General features: G+C 53.4%; 2 protein-coding genes across 2 annotated transcripts in view; both read right to left on the minus strand.

The window, feature by feature from the left end:
* Nucleotides 1-783: 783 nt before the first annotated feature.
* On the minus strand, nucleotides 784-13557 carry SLC35E1 (solute carrier family 35 member E1; the record flags this gene model as incomplete). The annotated part of the gene is made up of 6 exons (XM_081076923.1): nucleotides 784-4047; nucleotides 4503-4748; nucleotides 9564-9689; nucleotides 10526-10663; nucleotides 12793-12863; nucleotides 13149-13557. The coding sequence occupies 6 exons, from the start codon at nucleotides 13555-13557 to the stop codon at nucleotides 3817-3819; spliced, it is 1221 nt and encodes a 406-aa protein (XP_080933049.1). The 3' UTR covers nucleotides 784-3816.
* Nucleotides 13558-15954: 2397 nt separating this feature from the next.
* MED26 (mediator complex subunit 26) overlaps nucleotides 15955-18943 on the minus strand; it is a 45019-nt gene continuing 42030 nt past the window's right edge. The window contains exon 3 of the mRNA XM_081077285.1: nucleotides 15955-18635. Coding sequence (XP_080933411.1) covers nucleotides 16983-18635 — 1653 coding nt within the window. The 3' untranslated portion in view covers nucleotides 15955-16982. The remainder of the gene's footprint in view (nucleotides 18636-18943) is intronic.

Below are 18943 nucleotides of genomic sequence, written 5' to 3' on the forward strand. Positions count from 1 at the left end.
AGGAATGGGAACAGAAGGTCCGGTCCTGTGCTGGAGCACAGAGCATTCCTTGGGCCTAATGATGTCACCAGGCAAACCTCTGGTCACATGGGAGTTGCCCTGAGACAGATAGGAGTATTCCAGTCTGGGAGAGGACATTCCTGAGTAGGAGTTCAGACTCTAGTGTTTGAACAATGGGGTCATCCCTAAACCTGGCCCTGACAAGGTGACAACCCTCTGAAGGACTTAGGAAAGAACAAAAAGTACTTCGTTCTTAGGAAAACTTACATCCATCATCTAGACCATGAGACTTCTGGAAGATTGCCATCACAGACCAGTCCAGGGACTCGACACAGCACTGATGCTTTTCAAGAATGTGCTTTCTACTGTAAGAACTGTTTCCCATTCTTTGTAACACTGGGTATTGCCTAGTTGTGTTTCCGATTTGCAAATCCTAAGACCCTTGAACAGATCTTTGTCATTTATTTCTAACCAAAGCCTCCTGACTCTTTTGTGCTTGGTCGACACATTCAACTGGGATTGAAGGAAATTCTGTTGGGAATGATTTCTGAGTAATATGGGGGAACTAGGCTTTGGGGGCAGATAGGTAGCTGTGTGATCCAAGACAAGTGCCTTAACCCCTTTGGGCCTTGTTTTCATCTGTAAAATAAGTAATAAAACGTAACATAAAGATGATAAGGATTGTGCGTGAAAAGCCACCACTGCATCAGACACATTACTATGACCCCTCCAAAAAGGAGGAGTGACCCTAAGCACCATAAGCACAGCTTCCACAACGTTCTTGGGTTTTCCATGTTATTCTGTTTAATAAGGCATGTCATTAACTCTTTAAGTTGTGATTCTATAGTTTTATTCTCCCATCTCATAGATTCACAAATCACAGGTCCTAAACTTGGCTCAGTTAAAAAGTCGCAATACACTCGGATATGAGAACCAGGTCAGTTTCTCTGTCTACCTCTTGTTTGTCTTGTTGCTGGGCACACTAAAGACAGGGTCACTCAGAGACCCTCACTGACAAACTGGTACCAGTCTCAATTCCCTGGGGGACCATCAGTTATTTTTGGTAAATGCCATCAATGAATATACAGTGTCGTTCCCACAGAACAGTCTATAGCATTTAGGTCTTGGAAACGTGACAATGGAAAAAAAAGGCTTCACAATTTTCAGATCCTTTAATAATTTAATGTCCTATGCCCTTAAGGCGGTTAGACCCTTAAAGTATCAGGTCTGGTTACGTCCCAGTGACAGTAAAGGGCCTATTGAACGATGTATACCAAATACACAGCAAAATGCAGAAATTCCAAGTGCTGCTTCACTGGAACATATTTTGGCTTCTCTCCTTTGTAACAGGGGTTTGATTTTCCCTACAATGAATGACTTAAAGTAAGTGCTTAAAAATTCCACACCAGGGGGTGGCTGGTAAGCTCAGTTGGTTAGAGCATGGTGCTAATAGCACCAAAGTTGCCAGTTCGATCCCTGCTGCGCCCTCCTTAAAAAAAATTCCACACCAAATCTCAACACTATACAAACACTATTCCAAAATGCCCTCAGCCTCAGTTTCCCCTTCTGTAAAATGAAGGAGTTAGGTCAGAGTGTCACAGGCCAGACCGCATCACGGATGGGTCAACAGAACTGACTGCCACAACTGCCAGCAGTGAGGAGTGTGAGAGGAAGAGATGCAAAAATGAATGTGGGAGTGGGGTGGGGGTGGCGGGCTAGGGAGGCAGGTGGCTGGAAATCAGGCCTTCAAGAAGTCAATGTCAGCTCTGAAATATCGAATCGCAAAAGTATGTCTTTGTCCTTTGATTTGATGATTTGGTCTAATATGATTGTCTCAATTCCAGTGTACGTACTTATTGTAAATGTATGTTATGTACAGAATTAAATATCCCATTTATTATAAACCATAATAAAACCAGTCTGTTATTTCCCCTCACCAGCAGATCTTGCATTGGAAAAGGAAAACTAATATACAAATTTCAGCAACATTGGAAATTTCATTAAAGCTGAATGGAGGCATAATTCATTTTGGAGTTCAATTATATGTTCAAGGAGTCAGTTACTGTAATCATAAAGACAACCATCATAATATCTTGGCAGACTTGCAAAAATTATCCCCACTTGTTATTCACCAGTGAGAAAAATTCAACTGCGTCTGGTGAAAGCGCTCAGCGAGCTCCTGTCCCCAACAATACCCTTCAGGACCGCCTTTTCAGGTTTCACACAGCAGTCAGCTTGAAACTTGGGGCCAAAGTAATTATTAGCAAGTGAACAACAGACAACCAACAGGGACTGCGGAGGCTGGTGGTTCATAAACTCCCAGGTCAGAAGGCTTCTGTGAACTGTCCAGGAGTGGCCCGTTTGGAAGCTGACAAAGCGGAACCTCTTCAACACACAATTCCAATGACCAAAAACCAACTGACCAGAAGTCAAGCATAAGCTACGACACTTCTTTGAATGGGGAAACGTCTCACTCACCAGCAGGCAAAGGGTGACCCCCGGACAATGCTGGAGGAAGAAAGCAGTCATCACCATAGACCCCACCAACCCAGCACGTGGTCCCCTCAGGGAGGCAGGACACAGGCCTTCGTGATGCCAAGAAAGCTGGAGACCCCGACCTGGACCCTGGCACACGGAGATACCTGCTGGGCTCACATAATCTTTCTGAAGATTTGAACCTGCCAGAACCCAAACTTTTGCTTGACCAAAGCATCAGATTTGGCAAACCAGATCTTCGCTTGGTGCTCGCCCCTTCTCCCCTTCACCAGGACGTGGTTCAGATCCCAGCATAAACACGAGAACAGACCATGGAATCCAAGCACTGGGCTCTTGTCTGTCACACAAATCATCGAGATGACATTCTGGATTCATTCTGCTTTCAGCGATTGTGGTCATTCGGGAGGCGCTTCTCGGCACCTCACTGCTTCCCACATAATGCCGAGATGTGTCAAGACAGGCATCGCCAGTGGGAACTTTTCTTATTTTTACACATTTAAAAACAAAAGGGTTTTCAACCCATAAGCCAGCCTTAATGCGTCCCCTCTTGGGGACCAAGGCATAAATATACACACCACTATAAAATATCCCCTAGAAAAATGCAAGATTCTCATAAAATCAGTATCTCTGCAACATCCTGCAAAGTCATCACAGCAGTGAAGACCCACCAGAAAAGACAAAACGACTATTATAGAAATAGAGCTTGAAACACAACATGATTTCCTAATGACCCCTGCCCCAGCTCTGCAGTCACCTCCTCACTGCCCTCGGAGGGGCAGTGCCCTGCACGCACCAATTCTGACTTGCAGGTCAAAGAATCAGCCTCCAAGAATCCCATGCTAACTGTAATAGCTGTTCACTTGGGCGTGCTTGCTAGTAACTGCAAACGGCCATGGGGCTGATGGGGAAACTGAGTCCATCCCCTTGCCTGCTCCGGGGTCTGTATCCACAGTGATCCCGCCTTTCCAGAGGTTACCTGGAAATGTTATCTGGGAAGCAGAACAAAAACTCTGAAATACATGACATAGGGGAAAAGTCCACGCAGAAAGGTAACACCTGGCCAAGATCTCCGTAGCAAAATCGCCCTCAGATGAGACTCCAGGAAGGAAGGGCAGGAAACACCGGAGCTCGAGGGTGGTGGTCCTCACGGCAGGGAGGGCGTCCTGCTGCTCAGGGCGCTGGGAGCCCAAGGTCCGCTGATGGCTGTGTACCACTCCTGTGTACCATCCCCTTGGGTGGGTTTACATTCACTGGTTGTCAGAAGTGGTGTTGCCGGCGTGGGACGAGAGTCACAGAAAAGCCCACCCTGTGCATGAGGCTCTACACGTCATAGCGGTTCAAATTGTACGAGTTCGGGTAGCTCTGCCGGCTGTACTGGAAGTGGTCTGTTAAGGTGTTGTTGCGGCCGTACTGATAGTCCCCGTGCTGGGGGAAGAGGACGCCATTATGGGGCTTCTCCAGGGGGCTCCGATGGTGTTCTTTACTGCTCAGGTCCCCTGTCGAGACGGGGAGGAGGTGCTTCCTTGCTTGCTGATTTGCATCGTACTTGGTCTGCAGGATCAAGAGAGCAGTGGGACACTTGGCTCCTTCCCCAGGACACGCACATAGGACAGAGGGGAGCTCAAGATACACAGGCAGACACAAGTGTTGACCCAAGCAGGGCTCAGACATGGCCAGTGAACGGTTAATGTACCAGCCCTCCCTGTTAGCCATCCGTGTCCTTACAGGACTAAAGAGATCCTACGTGAGGAGAGCACGCAATCCTGACCAAGCCGCAGTAGACCTGAGAGGCCCAGCTGGAGCGAGGCAAGGGCCGGAGTCATCTATTCGGGAAAGAGGCCAGGGCGGGTGGGGCTGTGCCAAGACCATAAACCTGTCGGTGGCAAAGCTAGGAGCTAGAACCTGGGCCTTTTAGCCCCTGGCGAGGCCCCTTCTTTTCCTCCCTCCACCAACTCTTGGCACCTCCCTGGGCATGGAGGGGACAGCCTACCCCGCCCCAAACTTACCTTGTTGTACAGGAAGACCCCCAGGATGGCCGTCATCATACCCAGGACATTGGTGCTGGTGACCGGGTTCCGCAGCATGATCAGGGACACCGTAATGACCATGATTCTCTTGGTGGCATTGGCCACTGAATAGCTCAGAGGGCTGATGAGGTTGAGGATGCTGAAGGCGATGACATTCTGGGCGAAGTTACAGAAGCCACTGACAGCCAGGAGCAGGAGCGTCCAGGGCCACTGGGACACGTATGTCTATAGACAGGGGAGCAAGACAGCACCGCGGTCACATGCCTGCCCTGGAGGTGGGGGGTGCACAGTGGCTTATTGGGGTAACAGTGGGGAGCAGACCCAGCCCGTCATGTGCTATCAGGGGCTCTGTATGCACAGCCTCTTACCCTCACCACCAGCACCACCATCACCTCCCTCTCCTGCCGAGGAAGTGGAGGCTTGGAGAGGGGAAGTCAGGTGCCTATACAGGGCACAGAGCAGGACGGGAACCAAAGCCTCCCCTCACCCCTGGACAGTGAGGGCCAGGGCTCTGGGCTCAGCAGAGAGAGAGGCCTGCTTCCTGGACAGGGTCTCAGTCTGATCGGGCAGCTGAAACAGACACCGCAGGCTGGGGGCTTACAAACAACAGACATTTATTCCTTAGTTCTGGAGGCTGGAAGGCCAAGACCAAGGAGATTCCATATCTGGCATGGGCTTCCTGTTTCATAAACGGTACTTTTTTGGGGTGTCTTCAAGTGGTGGGAAGCGAGAGAGAGCTCTCTGGGGGTCCCTTTAAGGGCACTGATCCCACTGATTAGGGCTCCACCCCCCCATGACCTCATCACCCCCAAAGGCTCCACTTCCTAATACTGTAACTTTGGGGGTTGGGTTTCAAAATGTGAACTTTTGGGGGACACAAACATTAAGACCAGAGCAGACATGATGCATCCTATAAGATGGGGAGGTCCTGGGAAGGCAGCTCCTGAGTGTGTGAAGAACCCCCCAGGTGGGAAGCCAGAGGCCCTGGGTCTGCCCATCACTGGAAGCCCTGGGCAGCTGCTTGACCTCTCTGGTCGTAATGTCTTATCTGTGCCATGGGGGCTGATCCCTGTTGAGCCCATACAATGCCACTGCTGTGGAGATCAAACACGATCATGGCTCCGAAAGTGCCACACAAACATAAGAAGGTGCTATTATCATCAGAACTGCAGTTACTGTCTGACCCTCCCCGGAATGAGGCACTCTGATGAAGGGGGCCCAGAAGTGAAGAACCCACTAGCAGACATCTGGACCACAGAATCCCCCAAAGAGCCTGGGCTGACCCTAGGACAAGCAGATGGGGAGAGCCAGGTAGGCCCCACCCTGGCCAGGCAGCTGGGAACGCTCAGCACTCAATATTTCTGTATATGTATTTACAGCTGGACGCCAGAAGACACACAGCACAGCTCCCACACTTCCGGCCCTCTGCAGCCCCACCTTGGTACCTTCAGAACGGGGAACCAAACGCCTGTATAGACAGGCTGCCAGGCCAGCGAATGACCTTGGAGATAGCACGCCAGCCACAGACAGCCCCAGGATGTCCGTCTCTCTAGTGTCTGTGACCCAGACAGCAGTGCTGGGACATCCCTGTGTCCTAATGCTCTGAGGACAGAGAGGTCTCTGCAGGCCAATTCCTGAGCCACAATGGCCTTGGCTCTGGGAGGATACAGCTGGCTCCCCCAGGATGGTGGCCCTGCGAGGACAGGAGCTGGAGCAATCTTAGGATGACTGCCTGATTCCATCTCTACCACCTCTCGGGGGGGGGGAATCACACGGTCCCCTCAAAGGTGAGCAAGATACACTGAGGTGACTTGCTCAAGGTCACCCAGACTTTTGCCCCTCATTGGGATAATGGCCCCTGTAGGACACTGTTGAATACTGTGTGTTCCTATAGGGCTGCCATTAGAATGGACAAGGGCCCCATAACGTTAAATACACCCCCCCACACACACCCACCCACACGGTGCCAAAAATATGTATATACATTTTAAGAAAGGAAAAAACTGTATGAAAATTACGCTGACGGTAACCACTTTGAGCATCTCTTTTTTTTTTTTTTTTTTAAAGCTTTTATTGGGGAAGGGGAACAGGACTTTATTGGGGAACAGTGTGTACTTCCAGGACTTTTTTTTTTCCAAGTCAAGTTGCTGTCCTTTCAATCTTAGTTGTGGAGGGTGCCGTTCAGCTTCAAGTTATTGTCCTTCCAGTCTTAGCTGTGGAGGGCGCAGCTCAGCTCCAGGTCCAGTTGCCATTGCTAGTTGCAGGGGGGCGCAGCCCCCCATCCTTCGTGGGAGTCGAACTGGCAACCTTGTGGCTGAGAGGACGCACTCCAACCAACTGAGCCATCCGGGAGCTCAGCGGCAGCTCAGCCCAAGGTGCCCTGTTCAATCTTAGTGACAGGGGGCGCTGCCCACCATCCCTTGCGGGACTCGAGGTGTTGAACCGGCAACCTTGTGGTTGAGAGCCACTGCCCATGTGGGAATCGAACCTGCAACCTTCGGAGTTAGGAGCACGGAGCTCCAACCGCCTGAGCCACCGGGCCGGCCCTGAGCACCTCTTATAATTGCAGAAGTCAAAAGTGACTTGCATTCATTCATCTTTTGTTATCGGTATATAGCGAGTATTATAGTCTTTTCCTTTCTTAAAATGTGTATACATTTTTTTGGCACCGTGTGTGTGTGTGTGTGTGTGTGTGTCTTCAAAAAGAAAAAGAGGATACTAAAATTAAAAAAAAAAAAATCGTGATCACTAGAAGAAAACTGAAAAAATATCAATACAAGAAAAACCGAAGAGACCAGAGCAAAGTCTGTCTACACATATTTGTTCGTGTGTATGCAGACACCAAAGAGCTGTAACATAGGACAGTAAGAGAACTGACAACAAACTTATTGACAATATAACACAGCCAATGAAAGGAATGAGAAAGGCCTAACTATGCCTACATGGAGTGATCTCCAGGACACATTATTGAGTGAAAACAGTAAATTGCTCTTTTCTAAATATCTAAAAAGTCATTTTTTGTGTAAGGAGGAGGGAAGGTGTGACTATATACAAGTTTGCTTACATCTGTGAAAAGAAACACTGAGAGGGTAAACTAAGTACATGAAAATGGCTTCCTGTAGGGGAAGGGGGAGAGTGGGTGAAGGCAAAAGGGACTGAAGCCAGGCTTCTTTGAATAAACCTTGTCATATCCTTTGACTTTGGAAATGAAAGATTTGATGTACTCAGTAGGGGCAAAAAAAGAAGGCAATGCCTAAAAATGGAAAACAAACCCAAGGAACCCAACTACATAAGTTGGTGACACAGGCACATAGTGAAAACAATTATTTCAAGTGCCTTTAGAACACAGTATTTCAAATGAACAGTAAGTTCTCATTTAACAGCGTTGATAAGTTCTGCAACTTTAACCAAAACAACCTATAACGAAACCAGTTTTACCACTGGCTAATTGATAGAAACAAGAGTTAAGGTTCTACGGCATCTCATCAACGCTCTAACGAAACACCATTATTCGAGGACCTGTTGTACATTTTTAATGGGACGTGTTTTAAGGACAAATAGAGCTGCACAGAAATCTTAAATTTCTCTCAGGGCTCGACCCGCTGTTGTCCTGCAGGATTCTCATTCTGGAGTGATTATCTGTGTGTACAGGAGGGTCATGTACGTGAAAAACTTCAGTAGGACAAGTGAACAGGAAATGCTGCGAGGAATCAAGCATTCCAGAAAAAAATATAAACAAAAAATTAAAGCAGTAATAAATCCTGTGACATTAAAAGGGAATTGAAACAATCACTATGAACTCTCCCTTCTGCCCCAAACACGTCTTTCCTAGTATTGCAATGCACAGGCTTAAAAGTAATGATAGTCCAACAGCAGTGAGCGCACACAGCATGCAGATTGTGTCTCTAAACACCACTCTCCACTAAAAACAACCGAGTTCCCCAAAGAGTGGCTGAGGGCAGATCTGGGATGGGACGTGCGCAGATAAAGGAGCACATTTTGCTGGACCAAAAGCCACCAAGGCTGAGGTGTGTTGTCAGAAGGGCAGGGAGCCAAAAGGAAGGACTCCATCCGCCAAGACAGGATAAACTGAATATGAAAAGACTAACAGGTATAACTGACAAACACGAATTCACAATGAGACTAAAAAAACCAAAAGAATCCTCCTCCATGCCCCCTAAAAGGAAAAAAAACAAAAACAAACCCTCAACTTACTGGTTAACGTTTGAAGTCAGCTCTTAACTCTTTACTCTGAAAATTGGTAATTAAAAGAGAAGCCCTGAACTGCCTTCTTGTGGACTGTACTTCAAGGATAACAGACTAGTCCTGGTTGACTGGAAAGTTCTTCACAGAAAAATCACAGCAAATCAGTGTGGAAGGGAAGTGAGAACCCGGAGCCACCGTTGGCTCATCTGGTAACTGAAGACAATTTCCACAGCATCCACAGGTGGTACTAAGGCTTAAGGACCAAGGTCAAGAGTCCAGTCAGACCCCGGTAAGCCCTAATCAGTATTAACTCTTTCTCCCTAACTGAGGCCTGAAAGAGCCACGCCCACCTCCTTCTTCTCACTGTCACCAGCATTAGCACTCTCTGGAGGCTGGCCTGGTGGGTGGTGGGAAGAAGCTATTTCCGGTATGCAGAGAGCTACAACTACGGCTGGAGTAAATGGAAATATGTACAGCGATGATGTCAAAAAAGGAATCGAGCACAGTTTTAAAAAGTCAGACTGAGATCTGAACCAGACTATTAGGACAGGAAAAGTCCCCCATGCTGGGAGTTTTTCCTTCCTTCCTGCCACTGGTAGAAATGTGACCACTATCAGCAGCTGGGATCTAGCATGCTGGAGAGGAAATGCAAAGGAAGCTGACGTCCTCCACTGCACATAACGTGAATCATGACAAAGAGCTGAGTGTTCAACGGCTCAGGCTGTCAGAGGCCCCAAATGCGCCAAAGTCAACACAGAGGCGTACTTCCCCAACAAAACACCCACTTTGGAACCAGTCAAGAAAAGGGTGTGTTTTCGGCGCTGGCCAACTCACCAGGTCATTGCTGACCAGGAAAGCTGAGAGGTCCACCAGGACCCACGTGGGGATCATAAAGAAGACGGCATGGCAGCCCAAGATGTTCAGCAGCCGGAGATGGTGGATCCGCGAGTCTCTCAATACCTGAAGAGAGAAAACTTCTTTAAAGGCTGATTAACACTTTAAGTGGCAAAAAGGGCTGTTACCCAGGCCCCAAACACAGTGACTATACATGAACCCTGACATCTGACCTTGACCGACAAACCTGCAAGTGTACCTATGATGAGACACACAGCCCAGGCCCAAAACAAGCACAATGCTTCATGCACAAAGGACTGAGAAAATAAAAAATAAAAAAATTAAAAAAAAAAAAAAGAAAAGAAAAAACATCAACACTTGGGACCAGCTGGGTGGCTCAGGTGGTTGGAGTGCTGTGCTACTAACACCGAGGTCTCCGGTTCGATTCCCACATGGGCCAGTGAGCTGCGCCCTCTATAGCTAAGATTGTGAACAATGGCTCTCCCTGGATCTGGGCTGCGGTGAGTGCGGAAGATCAGCATGAGCTGTGGTGGGCTGCCCTGGGCTGCCCTAGGCTACCATGAGTGTCTCGTGGCCAGCGTGAGTGGCTGGAAGCTGGTGAGAGCTGCCTTGAGCTGCTGTGAGTAGCCGAACGACAATCAGAGACCGACTGCCTCAGCCGGGGGTGGGGGGGGGGAGCGCAAGGCTCATAAAATACCAGCATAGGCCAGGGAGCTGTGTCCTACACAACTAGACTAAGAAACAACGGCTGGAACTGAGAGTGGGCTGGGGAGTGAGGCGGAAAAAGGGGGAAAAAATTAAACAACACGCAGAAAACCAGAAGGACAACATGAATTTTTTTTCCTGCTCCAATACCAAAGAAATCCTTACTCGGCCACTTTTTCAAATGCCACCCGTGCACCCCCAAAACACCATGCACATCCCAGATGGTGCCCAAATACCTTTTTGGAGAAAATATTCTGAAGTGAGAAGCACAGTGTGGCAGCAAGAGCACTGATGAGCCCCCACATGTCAAATGACAACTCGGTGACAGTGGCCAGCAGGACCCCACTGATGATGGGGATGAGTGATAAGTATACCTGTGGGAAAAAGGCAGGATGGGCTGCTGGGCCAGCGTCCAGCTGGGCTGCCCAACAGACGCCTGGGAGAAAGCCTGAGCTACGCTCTCTCCCTCACCTACCCCTTTGGACAGTGGTGTTAGCTGACAGTGATGCGCTGAGGAGTTGGGGGGAGGCAGATGGTTATCAGGGTACCTGGGGCAGGGCCGTGTCATTGTGGGCAGCACTATTCCCTATACCAACACCCCCCAGTAAGGGCCACTACTCAGGGCCACAAACCGGGGGTGGTCCTGACAGATCTATCCACTGCCACCACCAACACACCAGGGTCTGAAACCCCAATCCGCTAAGAGGTTGGCAGGGTCCCTCTTCCAACATGCAGTTACTCCTGGCTGGGACACTCCCCCCCCACACCTTCTCCAACAGGAGACCTCTTTTCCCCTCAGGTCTCAGTTCACACACCATTCACAAGAACTTTCCCCAACCCACCTCTCCCCCTCAGGTTCCTCTGATGCGTGTTCCCAAGCACAGGGCTTTTCACCCCTTATAAGTGTCCCTTACATCGTCTGTGCTGCTGCAACTCCTTTAGGGCAGGTCCTCGTTCGTTGCTCTATCCTGGTGCTCAGCACACAGCAGGCAGCCAGTAACATGGCATGACAGGAGGCCTTCCAGAACGTTTGAGCTTTCCAGAGCCTGGTGCATGGAATGGCTCCTGAGCTCTGCTGGCTAAACAGCTCCCAAATTCTGGGGAAATGGGATCCATTCCTGACATCTAGCTTTTCTGACTCCCCGCTCATCTGTCTCCTACAAATGACATTCTTAAAGCACTGTGGACATTTTTAGGAGGGGGTGGTGAGGCCCTCACACTTTCCCCCACCCCACCCATTCAGAGCAAGGGCTCTGAATTCCAGCTCCCCTATTGCTGGCTGTGGCCCTTAAGCACAAGACTCTCTCCTTACAAGTCCCATTTCTTCCCCTGAGATCTGGAATGATCTGCCTTATCTGCCTTACGGGTGGGTCCATGCTTATTCTGTCATTATCATTAGTCTCCTGCCCAGGCCATTCCCCACTGTTTCCTCACTGGGTGAAGTTTCCGGCTCCTTGCTCAAGGCGGGTCCAATGTCCCGTACAACGGGGAAACCTGATAAACGTGCTATGATATCGAGTGATGCAGTCGCACGCCTCCCAGGCAACTCCGACCCAGGAGACAAGTCACATCTGACATCACCCAGGGGGCAAGCAGCAGAGCACACCCACAGCTTTCAGGGAAAAAGACGGGCTGAAAGGAAAAAACCAGCTAGAGGCGGCCCAATTTCTATAAGCTAATCCAGGGCACTGCCGCTTTGAGTTACATCAAATACAGGATGCCAGAAACTGACCATGTAGAAAGAGGTACTCTGTCCAACATGAAATGGATTCCAGCTGGGACAACGGGAGCCCCACTTCCACTTAAGGACACAGGCAAGGCTGTCTCTGGCTGAAGCCACAGCTTCTCTCACCCTAAGCCAGAAAACACCCTGGACTGGCATCTTGAACAGACCCTGGATTGTGCCCAAAGCATCTTCCTTATGCAGCCCTGGGTTCTGTGTGTTGCTTTCACTTCCATTCTCAGACATTCCCAATTCCTGGCTGTTTTTATGTCAAAGACTTTGCTGAATTTTGCCAAAATCAGACTCCTTTGACTATCCTCTAACTCTGACCCTAGCAACCCCTACCCTGACTGACCCGTCTCTTGCAAAGAAGTGAAACTCTGTCCGATTTCCATTCCAGCAAGAAGTTAGCTGTTCCACCCCAGATCCCACTGGAGGGGCACAGGGTACCTGGCCAAAATGGGACGCAGTCATTGCCTACCTGCAACCCCGGGTAGGGAATCAAAACCGGGAGGGAAGTGAGACCTGAGAGGGAGGGCAGAGTCCACGAGACCAAACAGCTGAGACAACTCAGGGACACACAACCTTCACACCACAGTGGCCCCCAGGCTGAGTTGAGAAAATTAGCAGCAAAAGGGCCACCAGAGGCATCTAAGCGAACTTCCTTATTTTCCAGGAAGCCTGGCAGCCCACGGGCCAGGAGCCGGGACCACGTCACCAGCCAGGCAACAGCGGCGACGCCCTTGGAGCCCCCACCTGCCCAGAGCCCTCCTGGGTTACCTTGGTGCTCTGCTTCTCCTTCATGATGATCCGAGACAGAAGGACCACCCAGATGGGCATGGTGGCCTTGACTGCGAAAAGAAGCAAGGGGTGCTCAGGGAGCAGTGCGAGACCCAGGGCGCACCCTGGGAGCCCGTCCCAGCTCCACCGCGGGCTGGGACCGCTTGGCAGCCCCTCAAACCTCGTCAGTCCTTCTTTCTGTGGGGCTTCCCCCCATCCCACCAGGTGCGGTCCGCCCTGCTCGGCTCCGCAGCTCCCTAGACGGTCGCGCGTGTCCCTCCCCCGCTAACAGCCCAGGCGGCCCCAGCCCGGCATCCAAGGCTGGACATCAGCCGTCCGTCGGCCGCGGCACCCACCGGTGTGCGCGTAGGACACCGGCACCTTCCAGATGCTGACGTGCGCCGACACGGACGCGAAGTACTTGCCGAAGGCGAGCGGCAGCACGTAGCGCGGGTAGAAGCGCGGCGGCAGCAGGGGGCCGGGCGGCGGGTGCGGGGTGGGCCCGGAGCCCGAGACCGGCGGCGCAGGGGGCACGCGCCAGGCGCGCAGCAGCGGGGGGAGTCCGGCGCACAGAGCCAGAATGTGGCACAGCGACACGGTCACGGGGAACGGGAAGGCGCTCAGGATCACCTTGTTCACCACGTTGCCGCCTGCGCTCAGAGCGTACCACAGCAGGCACAGCGCCGCCACCCGCGCGCCCTCGCGCGCCCCGCCGCCGCCGCCCGCCGCGCCCGGGCCCCCCGCGCCGGCCGCCACCGCCGCCATCCTGCCCCAGCGGCCACCCCTTCCCGCCCGTCCGACGGCCAGACGCGGGGCGGGAGCGGGGCCGGGATGGGCGGGAGCGCCAGCCAATATCGCTCCCCATTGGCCGCCGCGGTCTAGTGTCACCGCCGCGCGCCGGCTGACGCGCCCGCCACCACGTAGCGAGAGCAGGCCCCGCCTCCCGCGGCAGGCTTCCGGCGGGGGCGGGGCCTGTCTAGGAAGCGGAAGGAGATGCGGCTGAGAGTTGAACGGGCCTGCAGAGTGGTGGGCTGGCCGGGGGCCGGGGGCCGGGGGGCCGGGGGCCGGGGGGCCGGGGGGCCGGGGGCCGGGGGGCCGGGGGCCGGGGGGCCGGGGGCCGGGGGCCGGGGGGCCGGGGAGCCGGGGGCCCGGGGGGCCGGGGGCCCGGGGGGCCGGGGGCCGGGGGCCGGGGGCCCGGGGGGCCGGGGGCCGGGGGCCGGGGGGCCGGGGGGCCGGGGGCCGGGGGGCCGGGGGCCGGGGGGCCCGGGGGGCCGGGGGCCCGGGGGGCCGGGGGGCCGGAGTCCCGGCGCCCCCCCGACGCGCCGGCGTTACTGAGCCGGCCACCGAGCTCGCAGGCCACGCCTCGACGTCCGCGCTACACGGGCGCCCTCAACCAGATTCCTGATGGGCAGGCGGCAGCGGGGGTGAAAGACCAAATTGTGAAAAGCTAAATGCTTTCTGAAACCGGGAGCGGACTCCCACGGTCGGTCATCGGGAGCACATCCTGGGAGCCGCCGCGACGTGCTCTGTGCGGTAGGTATGACCCTCTCCATTGCACACGCGGACAGACCGAAGGAAGCTCAGACGTGGCAGCCTCCTCGGGTACTGTCTACGGGGCTCTGCGGCAGGGGAAGGGCCGCCCGACTGCTGGTGCCCCAGCGGAGAAACCAAGCGGTGTTTTCAGCAAAATGATCTTTCATGTGCTCCAAGTCACGTACTAACAACTTTTGGGGGGGGAAGAGGGTGTTAAAATCCTTTTACAGTGGCAAATTATAAAGTGGCAACCATTGATTTGCAAAACGTTGGAGGGAAACCTTAGCTTGAACTTGAGTTCTTTTTTTTTTTTTTTTTTAATACATTTTTTTTTTATTTTTTTTATTTTTTTTTTGTTGAGAGCCCACTGGCCCATGTGGGAATCGAACCGGCAGCCTTCGGAGTTAGGAGCATGGAGCTCTAACCGCCTGTGCCACCGGGCCGGCCCTGAACTTGAGTTCTTAAAGGTAGGCAGTATCTACCCTGGAACTAACTTACTGGGCACTCAGACAGGAGAAGTGGGGCCTGCAGGGGGGGCAGGGAGCAGAGACCTATCCCAAAACCCAGGTCTGAGGAAAGGAGATGTTCATAGGACACCAACCTGCACGCTAAATCTCCCAGCTGTGCCAACCACCCTTTGTCACCGACTGAGGTCACTTTCTTGGACACCGCACCGCAGCAAGGCTGGCCACATTAAGGGGGAGAAAACAGGCAGGTGGAGTTAGGAAACGAACTAGATACTCCACAGCACAAATGGTTCCACTGACTTGTTTTTAAACTTTGATCTTTTAATTTAGTCTTCACAACTCGGGAGTAAACATTTGCATGTCCCAAATGGGGACACATACTCAGGATTAGCCACACAGCTGGTAGTTGGCAAGGCCAATGTTCAAACTGACTGCCCTCAAAGCCACTTCACCCACAGCACAAGGCTATGTCCGATCCCCACCAGCTCTGGCCTGACTGAAGGTCCCTGGACGGGGCTGCTCCTCTTAAGGGGAAGCTGCTTAATCAGCTGTGAAATTAAGTAGGTATGTCCAAGAGGACACATTCCGGAGTGAAAAAATCTAGAAAATCACAGTCAGTTTATGGTTCCAGAGACAAGGGGGGAGAATGAAACAATGATCAATTTATAGTCAAGGGAGAAGTTATTTTTTTGCTCCCTTCTGCAGGGGAAGCTGGCAGCCTGGGGCCAGAGCCAAAGGGGTATGCTGCTAGACAGAGCGCTGCACCATGCCATGTAAAAACTACAAACATCTTAGGGGGCAAAACGAGGTCACTGAGACATAGGCCACTGAGCCTGCTTGGGAGGACCCCTCCCTCCGGAGCAGGTGAGGCCTGGAGACAGGATAAGATTCCTTGATGTGGACCCTTGGTCTGTCACCCAAAGCTAGCAGGTGACCTTGGAGGTGGGAGAGGCAACACGTGGCCCTGAAAGGATGAAAGGCAGGCAGGTAGAGGTCCGTGCCCATGCAGAACGCTAACAGGCTGACATGGTCACTTTGCCTGTCTGCCTTCCTGCAGTCTGGATAGGGGCGCAGGTCTTTCTGGCTCACCCAGAATACGGAAAGAGTTGATTTGGCTGTCAAGGACCAAATTAGAAACGATTCTCAGACTGGTTTGTGCAAATGGTTTTTTTTTTTTATTTCCACATTTATATCACAAGGTGTCCACTTATTGGACCAAATAGCAAAGTTGCTCCCTTCTGCATCCTGAGAACACAGAAGTCTAGGTACTGTACATTCACTAAGGCTCCTTGTTTTTGCAAATCGCGTTATGACAATAACCATAAGGCAAACGAATCTAAAGGAATGGTCATGAGTGTTTCCAGCGCACAGACGGGTCTCCTCGCCAACAGTACAGCGTACAAACCAGTAGCACCTGTGGGAACTGTGTTTTGGGGATGGAACTCTAGAAAGGTGAAGTTTTCTAGATATGTGAAGGGGAAATGGAAAGGGAGAAAGGAAATTTGGCTGGTGGTGAGATGGAAGAGGAGAATAAAATAAACTCTAGAAAAACTTAAGTTTTTGCAGCATTTCTTTAAAAACGGGGTCTGAACTGAAACCAGATATGAATGTGTGGATGCCCGTGGAGTGTGGGTCAAACTAGCTGGCCAGGTGGCCCGCCCAACACCATCAGCTTACTACAGCCGAGAAGCTTCTGGCACCGTGACGGAAACACTGGCCTGGTGGGGTGCAAACACAGGCTGTGGTGGTGCCCACAGCCTCAGACACTCGGGGCCAAATGAAAGAACAGAAAACACAGATGAGATGCGTGCTTCTGTTAAAGGTAACCTCTCCCACAGGTTTTCTGTGCCTGCCTGCAACTGAGGTCCCAGCACACCGGTGCTGGGAAGTGTCCGCACCGCTTCCAGGGTGGGGGACTGACGCTTTTTATAGCTGGTCTGCTATAGAGTTCTGAACTCACTTTGCCGGCCTTCCTTCCACACGGTCCTTCCTTTGTAATTTTGTTAGTAAACTGGTAGCAGCATTTCACAAAAGAAGGAGAATTTTGAGGGAAGAGCATGGAGTGACCGAGACTCCCGCCCCCACCCCCCCCACCCTGGCCGTGCTCCCCACCACTGGAGGCTCCCAGGCCTTGGCCACCCCCCGCCCGCTAACTGCGAGGTGGGAATGCACTTAGAGGCCGAGGGCCCGTCAGTCCAAGCAGACATAAGGCAGAATGTTCAACCGCCCGTCATCGCCGTGCGGGTCGAGCGATATGCACTGCGTCCAGTCATACCAGTTACCCTGTGTGTCCTGACACCCGTTCACCCCTGGCCACTGGCGGGCCTGGATTCTGTCCAGATCGTCCTGCGTGACCTGGCGGCTCAGCCCCGGGAGGTCAGTGGGCGGCCCCGGAGGCAGCAGCACGTGCGGCGTCCTGGCCCCACGCCGGGTGCTCTCCTCCTGCTTCAGGTACTCGGACATGAAGTGGTGGGCCCCCGGGGTCTGCGCGCCCGACGATGACAGCAGGCTGCTCTGCCGGCTCAGGTAGGACTGGATGATCTCATTGCGCGACAGCTCCTTCCAGTTCGTCTGCTCAAAGGGGCTCTGCAGGCTGGCCTTGGCCTCGGGCTTGTCCAGCTCTGTCCTCGGCTGCTCCGTGTGCACTGGGCTGTCGGCCCGTACTGGCTCTTTCTGGGTCAGAGGTTTGATCTGTCTTGTCATGGGGTCAAAGGTGAGCTTCCGCTCTTTTAACCGGACAGGCTTGACGCCTGCCTCGGCCCCCTGGCCGTCCAAGTTCACCGTGTAGTCACGCGGCCGGTACCTCTTCTTCTTTTTGCTGTCCGAGCCACCCGACGAGGCTGCGTCACTGTCAGCCCTGGAGGAGTCCGGGGAGAAGCCAGCCCTGGGCAGGAGGGGCTCAGCCTGGGGTGGCCCCACCTTGCAGCCTGGCCCCACCAGCCGCTGGTGGCCCTCGGGCTGCTCTAGCCAGCACACTGGGCTATCAGCACTGGGCAGCAGCTCCAGCCTCCGCACAGGAGGGGTGGACGGCTGGGCCAGCGGCAGTGGTGATGGCACCTGCGTGGCATCGAGCGACTGGGGCCGTGGTGAGGGGCTGGGCACAGAGCCCTTGGGTGTGTACGGACTCCGCTGCCGTGCAAAAGAGCCCTCGTGCCGTGAGTTCCGGGGGCTAAAGGAGCAGCGAGGAGGCCCCTTGGGGTGGGGGGGCCCCGGGGTCTCGTCCGCCCTGTCCAGCTGCTGCAGCATCACAGCCTTGCTCTGTAAGCAGGGCCCAGGGGGCTTGCCCAGGCCCGGAGAGCTGGTGTGTGGCCTCACGGCATTGACAGGGATCTTGCCACTGTGCTTGTCATTCTCACCATGATCTAGGCGGCCACCCTCGGGGCCCACGTGCCCACTACTGTCCAGGGAGCCTGGGAAGCTCTCGGGGCTCCCGCCAATCCCGTTGGTGGGGAAGGGTGATGAGTTGGGGACCAGAGAGTCATGGCTTGCTTTGGAGACCTTGGGAGGTGGCCCAGGGTGGCCAAGATCGCGCTGGTCCCCCCGGCGCTTGCGGCTGCCCAGCCTGTCCAGCCGCTGCCCAGGCAGCCTCTGGATGTCATTGCGGTTCTTTAGGTCGTGGATGCTTTTGGGTGCGCCGGCCACCCCCGCCTCTGGCCGGCAGTTATGGGCACCCCCATTGGCAGAGCCAGGGGCCCCCGCCAGCCCCCGCAGCGCCGCTTCATTCTGGTGCACGGGCTCGATGAGCTTCTGCCAGCTCCGCAGCAGCTTCTTGGCCCGCTTGGCGAGCTCCTCGTTCTTGGTCTTCTTGCGGACGTCGTTGATGAGCTTCCCGAGTCTAGTTTCCTACAACAAAAGAGACCATGACACACCGTTGGGGAGAGAGAGTCCCCCGTGACCCTTGAAGTACCGGCTCCCCAGACACAAAACCTACATGGGTTTGTGGTCTTTTGTGACATTTGAGTTCTCAAATCGAGGACTCAGACTCTCAGGCCCTGGAGCCAGAGAGCATTCTCAAAAGCACCATCCTGCAGGCCGCTGGCACCACGGCCACGACAAGGTTGCTTTGCCAGGGAAAAGCACATTGTGGCAAAGGCAACAGCGAACGAAGGCCCAGGGCCAGCGTCACCCATGCGGCCTCCCCTGGGAACACC

This window comes from Rhinolophus hipposideros (genome assembly GCF_964194185.1).
Source record: "Rhinolophus hipposideros genome assembly, chromosome: 16".
NCBI lineage: Eukaryota > Metazoa > Chordata > Mammalia > Chiroptera > Rhinolophidae > Rhinolophus > Rhinolophus hipposideros.